The sequence below is a fragment of the Oncorhynchus keta genome, chromosome 13 (genome assembly GCF_023373465.1).
Source record: "Oncorhynchus keta strain PuntledgeMale-10-30-2019 chromosome 13, Oket_V2, whole genome shotgun sequence".
In the NCBI taxonomy this organism is placed as follows: Eukaryota; Metazoa; Chordata; class Actinopteri; order Salmoniformes; family Salmonidae; genus Oncorhynchus; species Oncorhynchus keta.
Window position 1 is genome coordinate 21,780,114 of NC_068433.1, and position 8,386 is coordinate 21,788,499.

Below are 8,386 nucleotides of genomic sequence, written 5' to 3' on the forward strand. Positions count from 1 at the left end.
GAGCTGAGGAGGAAAAGGTGATCATTAAGATAACTTCCCTTTCTCAGAGGTCCCCAGCTGACCTCTTGGGGGAGGAGAAGATGGAACTAATTGAGTTACAAAATAAACTGGATAATATATATAAATTAAAACCATAAGGAGCCTTTATTAGATCTAGGAAAAATGGATTGAGGAGGGAGAACAGAATTCATCCTATTTCTTTAGACTTGAGAAATTTCACTCTAAAAATAACACTATCCATAAGTTAAACATTGATTGTGTTATTACAGATGACCAAAAAATAACCGCTAAATACTGCAGCAATTTTTACAGAAAATTGTATAGCTCTACGTACTGTCAGGAATCCACAGATATGTTTTTTTAACTCACTGAATAATGTTCACTCTATCAGTGATATAGAATCTAAACAGTGTGATGAACCCATCAAAGTTGAAGAGATTATAGAGTCTATCAAACATCTAAAGAACAATAAATCACCAGGTGTTGATGGAATTACATCAGAATTTTACAAATTATTTTCTGAACAAGTAGCTCCCTTCCTATTTGAAGTCTTTTTAGAGAGTATTAAAAACAATGTTCTCCCTCCTACAATGAGTCAGGGGTTAATAACACTGATACCTAAGCCTAAAAAAGAAGTGCTGCTCATCGATAACTGGCGTCCAATTTGTCTTCTTAATAATGACTATAAGATATTAGCCTCACTACTTGCAAAAATAATTAAAGAAGTTCTGGATGCAATCATTGATGAAACACAGTCTGGCTTCATGAGGAACAGACATATTTCTAACAATGTCAGACTAGTATTAGACGTACTTGACTACTCAGACCTAATAACTGAGGATAGCTTCATATTATTTTTAGATTTTTATAAAGCATTTGACACAGTAGAGCATCAGTTTCTCTTCCACTCCCTTGAGAGACTTGGCTTTGGGGATTTTTTCTGTAAGGCTATTAAGACTCTCTATGCAAGAGTAACAGCTCTATCAAATTGAAATATGGCACCTCACCTAGATTTGAGTTAAAGAGAGGAATTAGGCAAGGTTGTCCTATCTCTCCGTACCTGTTTTTATTAATCACCCAACTTCTTGCAAATTCTTTAAATAATAGTCCTGTACAAGGTATTTCCATAGCTGGTAAAGAAATTATTATAAGCCAGCTGGCTGACGATACTACACTTTTTCTGAAAGACGCTAACCAAATTCCCATATCGATCAATGTGATACAATCCTTTTCCAAAGCGTCTGGTCTATTTCTTAACATTAAGAAATGCGAACTCATGGCTGTCAAAGATTGTGTGACACCTTCATATTATGGTATTCCAGTAAAAGAAGAACTTACATATTTAGGCATAACCATTACAAAGGATCAGAAGTCTAGAGGCTTACTAAATTTTAACCCTCTTATTAAAAAGAAACTAAATCAATGGTTACAGAGGGACTTATCTTTAAAAGGTAGAGTCCTAATAACCAAGGCTGAAGGCATCTCTAGACTAACATATGGTGCTCTATCTTTATATCTTGACCGTAAAATAAGCAAGGAGATAGACCAGATGCTTTTCAACTTTCTTTGGAGAAACCGTACCCATTACATTAGGAAAACTGTTGTAATGAACACTTATGAGAATGGTGGACTGAATTTTCTGGATTTTACTACTTTAAATAATACTTTCCATGATCAATTGGATAAAACAATTCCTAAGAAGACCCACTTCTATCTGGAATTTTATTCCTCATCATGTCTTCTCTACTTTTGGTGGCCTTAACTTCATGTTGTTTTGCAATTATAATATTGACAAAGTTCCAGTGAAACTTTCTGATTTTCATCGGCAGGTTTTCTTATCATGGTCCTTAATTTATAAACACATTTTTTCTCCACACAGATATTATATATGGAATAATCGGGATATATTGTATAAAAATACCTCTGTTTTTAGAATATTGGTTCAGAAATAATATCCTATTGGTGAGCCAACTGGTAAATGCAGAGGGTCTTTTACTCAGTTATAAAGAATTCTTATCACTTTACAAGGTCCCTGTAACACCTAAAGATTTTGCAATTGTTTTAGATGCCATTCCCTCAGGTGTTGCTATGTTATTCAGGAACATGTCAAGACCTGACCCTCAGAGCCTACCTTCTATTGACCCTGTTGACTCATCAGTAGGAAAGATTTGTTTCTCTTTTGGTCCATTCAACAACAGAGCGATACGATCCTTGTTTCAGCAGGATGTTGTATCTATACCTTATGTCATGCCTTATTGGAATGGATTTATTGATAATATCTGTTGGAAAAAAAGTTTGGATGTTGCCACAAACATACCTACTTGCTAACAAAATTAAGGAAGTTTCCTTTAAAATTATTCATAAATATTATCTTGCCAACCACTATATGAAGAAGTTTAAGGAAAACATCAACTCAAATTGCTCCTTTTGTAATGACCACCCAGAAACAGTTGTGCATCTTTTTTTGGCATTGTATGCATGTAAGAAAACTGTGGCAAGACATCAGTAGGTTTATAATTGAACACATTTATGAAGATTTTACACTATTGTGGAGAGATGTACTGTTTGGATTCTTTACATACAATAGAAATAAGCAGAATTATTTTTATGTAATTAATTTCATTATTCTTTTGGCCAAATTTCATATACACAAATGTAAATTTACAAACAGAAAACCACATTTTCGTATCCTACAAAAAGAAATTGAACTGTATTTTAAGACGGTTAAATAATATAATGCTCTACTAACAAAAAAGCTGTTAGAATTGTAAGTATATGCATGTCCCTTAAGGTCCTTGTGTAATTGTAATGTGATATTGTACCCCCTAGCTCGATTGTCCATTGTTTGTAATCTATGTATGCTTGTGTTCCCTCATGTGCTTTATGTATTGATTTGTTGTTAATAAAAAATAATGTTTTATTTTTTTTATTTTTTTTTAAAGCAATGTGGTTCGACACACAAGTTAACTTCGCCATCTTAGTACCTACATTACACACTTTAGTCTTACCTCCCGTCAGTAACAGTTTGTTATGGTATAAATAATATACAGACACACGTTCATGTTAAGCAACATTTATTGTATCTATCAATGTTATGAATGAGCGCGCTGTTTGTTTGCTTCTATTCCTCTCTCCGTCTCTGGAGCTTCCGGGTATGCTGGGATAAGGACCAGAGCTATGGCAATAGGACTGGCTTTGTAGTGCCTGTTCCGAATGGCTCGTGCATGTGAATGGGCATGTTGGAAGACACCATGTCAGCAGTAATGGGATTTTGTAAATGTGTTATATTGTATCATGAGAAACAGATTGCAAATGTGCAATGTATATAATTCGTGATGTTTAGCTGAGTGGGAAAATGTAGGCTTTGATGATGGTAATTAATTTGTGTTAGGTCATTTCTGATGGGAGGGGCTTCCCCTACAAAACCTGCCTCTCTTTCAGTTTAAAGGGGAGGGGGGCATGTTGGATTGAGCTGTTGATGGGGCACCAATATATTTTTTATTAATTAATTCAATCTAATTTTTTTCCTCCTCTTTTTAATTTTTTTTTTTAAAGCTGTCTTATACTTTTGATGGCAGTACTGTTGTTTTTCTTCCAGATTCATTATGTAAATAAACATCCTTGCACAGAAGTACTTTTGCTGGTCCACCATCCTTTTATTTGATAGAGGTGATGTTTTTCAGTTTGCCTTCTGACCTACTCTACGTGACAGTGATGATGAAGAGGAGTATGAGAAAGAGCGAGGTCTTTCCTTATCTTGTGTGTGTATTGATAAGAGTGATGGGTTGGAGGCGGGTCTTCATCTCTCGTGACATTTGACACCAGGTGCAGGGCAGGCAGAAGAAGGAATAGACACAGTCATTACACATGGTGCCCTGTTAGGGAGGAGACAGAGATACATCGTTACACATTATAACTGATCTAAGATTAGTGGAGCGACAGAGACACTCTGGTTAGGACAGTTCTGAGATCAGATTAGAAGTTGGCTAAGGTGAGGGAAACATCATGAATAACTGGAGAGATGGAGGGACTGATAGATGTAGACTACTACGAGACATTACACACGTTCACACGAACAGTGTCAAAGGAACTGGAAATATACCTAATTTCTATGGACACAACATTTTTCCATGATACAACATCTTCACCAATAGTCATACCTGTACATATTGCCTATAACTATAAGGCCCAGAGTATTTCCTGGTCAGATCATATGATCAGTCAGGAACAACCCAGGGCTCTAGTCATAAGACATGCCAAGCTAAGTCAGTAAAATACATCTAAAGCAAACATCAAGGCTTCAAAGAATAGACTAGAGCATGAGGCTCTGTGTGTCCGTACCTCGATGCCGTAGCGCTTGCGCATGCCCACCCTCATGGACATGGTGGCTGGGGGGATGAGGCTGTAACCGTCTAGCAGAGGCAGACACAGACACTCCCCAGCCTCTTTCGCTGTTATACAGGCAAAACAGGGGAAGCACCAGAACGCGAAGCAACCTATAGAAGGATATAGAGGACAAGAAATCACAGTGAACAGGATGTTCTCTTTGTTGATTGATACAAGCACAGTTTATCGATTGAATGGAATCGAGGAGTAACAGACGCACACGAACACATGCAAGCACGCATGCGCACGCACACACACACACACACACACACACACACACACACACACACACACACACTTACACGAAGACATATCCTGGGTGCAGTCACAGATTTCGGAGCTCCATCGGTTTGATGTGACGGCCTGAACAAAGTGATTGGGCTGCTGAATGACCATCTTATTTGACATGGTGGCAGTGTCTGTGGGGATTTTTTAAAAATGTCATGACAGGAGTTACACCACCAGCAAACTAATATGAGGGGATGTTTCACACTCCACAATAATAGTGCTATATAGTTTTCAAGATAGTTTGTGAAGTCAAACTGAGTTTAAATTCTTCCTAATGCTGTATGTTCAGCACACAAAAGTCTAGTGCTAAGTGCTTACTGTATAGTTGTCCCCAGACTAAGCTTTGTTTAATAACTGTTTCTTTGAAAATGGTAGCAATAATAGTCTGAGGTAAACTGTAAATTATGATTACATACCGTAATATCCCACTGGGCACAAACTGGTTTAGTCAACATTTCAACGTAATTTGTCAATGTATTGTGACATGGAAAATACATTGGATTGGAAAAAAAGTAATCAACGTAAACTGTTGTTTTGATGGTGGAATTTCAACCACAGGATTATGTCATGACTGTAATTAATTTTCAGCGTATAAAATATGTTGAATTTGTACCTTTGAAACAATATTAATTATTCAATGTTATATCCAGTATCAGAAAAAGACAATTGGCTAGGCAGCACCTCCTACTGGAGAGGGGATCTATCTACAGCTATTTATTGGGTCTCCCATCCTGGGTTTTAATTAAACCCAGCTCTGCTTAGCTTTGATATTTGTCACCTATGTGCTATCTCAAGAATGATTGTTGAATGATTTTTGAGAGATCTCTTAATAATAACTATATTCACTATTGCTATCAAAATCATTCCAAAATGTAGGTTTAACAGAGCAAATGAAATGTAACCATACGTTATAAGTCATATATCATCAATGAGACTATTTAGGCCTATATAGCATATTCAAAGTCATCAACAGCCATTGTTTGTATTCCATCCAGGGTTTAACAAAAAATGTACAATATATATATAGGCCTAGGGCTTCAAGCATTGGTTGATTTTAAATGTCATCTTCAAGTTAATCATTAATATGTTGGATTCACTTTTGAATTGTGTTTGGTTGTCAATGCAACCAAATATCAACATTTTAAGGAGATCTTCTGCTTGGATAGTTCCATCAAAGTAACACATACATGGCCACATTTTGAGGTTAGCTGTTACGTAGGAGAGGGTTCTCTTTAACTTTGAACTTTCTTTGCTTTGGGTCCGTCCAGCCCTTTTCCCAACAATACCGTGTTAGGAATAATAAATTCCCTGTAAAAGGTCATTTTTCTCTGCCTCTGTCGTCCTTCCTCCGCACCTACGGCCACATACTTTTTTTCACTCCGCAGGGAGTTGAGTTGTAGCAAGGTGTTGCGTTCCCCCTCCAAGAGGCATATGTAACATTAACCTACCTTAACAAATGTCTTGGGTAATCATAAAAAGCGTGCATGTTCAAGACGGCATGCGTAGGTTGCATGTTTGTTACGATCTTCACAATCGCTATACATTGCCTTCAGAAAGTATTCATACCCCTTGACTTTTTTCAATGTTATTTTACAGGCTGAATTCAATTTAGATTTGTCATTGGCTTATACATAATAACCCATGTCAAAGTGGACTTGTGTTTACAAAGGAAAACCTGAAATGTGTTCAACCCCTTAAGTCTATGAGTAAAGACTGGATCACCGGCAACGATATGAGAGCCTATAGGGAGGTCAGAGAACTGGCAGTGTGGTGTCAGGACAACTTTTCCCTCAACGTGAGCAAGACAAAGGAGTTGATCGCGGTCTACAGGAAACGGTGGGTCGAACAGGCCCCTAATTGACGGTGCTATAGTGGAGCGGGTTGAGAGTTTCAAGTGCCTTGGATTGACGTGCAGATTGACGATGAAAAATAACTATTTATTCCATTTTAGAATAAGGCTGTAACAAAATGTTGAAAAAGTCGAGGGGTCTGAATACTTTCCAAATGCACTGTGAGTGAGATATTTGTGTATTTCAGTTCAATAAATGTGCAACCATTTCTAAAGCATGTTTTGACTTTGTCATTATGGGGTATTGTGTGTAGATGGGTAAGACATTCTTTTGATTTATTCAATTATGAATTCGGGTTCTAACACAACAAAATGTGGAATTGGTCAAGGGGTATAAATACTTTCCAAAGGCACTGTAATAATCTAGCAGAATCTCAAACAGCATTGATCACTTGCACTATGTACTGTTAATGTCATCTCAACTGGAATCAGGTCATTTGGTTCTGATATTAGATGAAGCAATATGATAACACATTTAGATGACAACTAAATCAAAAATCAGACACTGTTTGTCTATTGGAATTTGGTTGTGCTTTTAGATAGTTGTAAGCATAGTGATAACACATTGGGAATTCAACAAACTTCTGGCTGAGTGGGTGAATAAAGGTTGAAATCTCATTGATCAACGTCTTTACCGAATATTACCAACATTTCCACATTGAAATGACAAAAAGTAGGTAATACGTTAATGACATACAGTATATGCGTAAATATAAAATATTTATGTTTGTCTTACCTGAGTTAGCTTCAGAGAAGAGAAGTGTGAAGTGGGAGGCTGAGTGACTGAAACCCAGTTAGGAAGTGTGGCAAGCTTTAATGTAGGACAGAGAACGAAGGAATGTCTCAACAAACACACACACAGAGATGACAAAACCACCCACGAACTGGCCCATCCAGTTTGGCTAAATAGTTTAGACTCTCAGATAGTCATTCCTGATAAGCCCCGTGAGCTCAAAATCTCAAAAGACTACGTGACCTGAGCACGACAAACTTGAAATTGTAGGTAATTGTTACACAAAGTAGAAAGATTTTTTTTAAAACATGGCTGTGAAGTGAAACCATGAGAAGTAGTGCACCGAGACTGAGATGTGGTGTTTGGGATGTTTTTGAATGGAAACCCAAATGTAAATGTTATGACACACAGAACGTGTTTTAAAAACAGAGTAGAAGTACTCTGAAAGTACTCTCAACGTCGTTCTTCAATCTAAATGTTGGTGTTTCTAAGAGAGTGTCTTTAAAAAACTTGTTTGTGTATCAATGCATGTACAAAACAGCATCAAAACACACAAAGAGTGCCTAGGAATCGTAGAATCAAATGGTGAAATACAAATATTTTATAGCGTAAGTATCGATTGATAATTTTTTCCATAAATGTTTGACATCTTATTGTACACAACAATTAAACACATATTTAGATACAGAGCTGCTTTATTTTCCCAACATTTTCTAAAATATGTTAATACTTTAAAGAAGACACTGGTAACTAAATCATTGTCCTATAGTAGTTTAAATAGTCTATAGGCTACAGTTGCCAGGCAAATTGTAAGATTATAAATGATCTTACATTCAAAATTAAATCAAATCCAACTTTATTTGTCACAATGCGCTGAATACATCAAGTGTAGTCTTTACCGTGAAATGCTTACTTACTTACAAGCCCTTAAACAACAGTGCAGCTCAAGAAAAATAACATTTTTACCATGTAGGCTAAAATAAAAAGCCCGGTCGATGTTAACTGAGGCCTGCATTTTCCTGTAGTTCACGATCAGCTCCTTTGTCTTGCTCACATTGAGCGAGAGGTTATTGTCCTGGCACCACACTGCCAGTTTTCTGACCACCTCCCTATAGACCGTCTCATCGTTG

At 36.9% G+C, this 8,386-nt stretch overlaps 1 protein-coding gene across 1 annotated transcript; it reads right to left on the bottom strand.

The window, feature by feature from the left end:
* Positions 1-3,057: 3,057 nt before the first annotated feature.
* Positions 3,058-7,415, bottom strand: LOC118392045 (cornifelin homolog B-like). Its single transcript, XM_035783669.2, has 4 exons — positions 7,260-7,415; positions 4,689-4,805; positions 4,342-4,496; positions 3,058-3,875 (listed from the first exon to the last, which is right to left on the bottom strand). Exons 2-4 carry the CDS (start codon positions 4,792-4,794, stop codon positions 3,753-3,755), a joined length of 384 nt encoding a protein of 127 aa, XP_035639562.1. The 5' UTR covers positions 4,795-4,805; positions 7,260-7,415; the 3' UTR covers positions 3,058-3,752.
* Between the last annotated feature and the right edge of the window lie 971 nt (positions 7,416-8,386).

What these genes read in the sequence shown, in the direction of transcription:
- LOC118392045 (XM_035783669.2), bottom strand. Translation starts at nt 4,794, where the DNA reads ATGTCAAATAAGATGGTCATTCAGCAGCCCAATCACTTTGTTCAGGCC. An exon ending in CACCCAGGATATGTCTTCGT is followed by an intron (nt 4,497 to 4,688) that starts GTAAGTGTGTGT and finishes ATCCTTCTATAG; the next exon opens with GTTGCTTCGCGTTCTGGTGC. An exon ending in GCAAGCGCTACGGCATCGAG is followed by an intron (nt 3,876 to 4,341) that starts GTACGGACACAC and finishes CCTCCCTAACAG; the next exon opens with GGCACCATGTGTAATGACTG.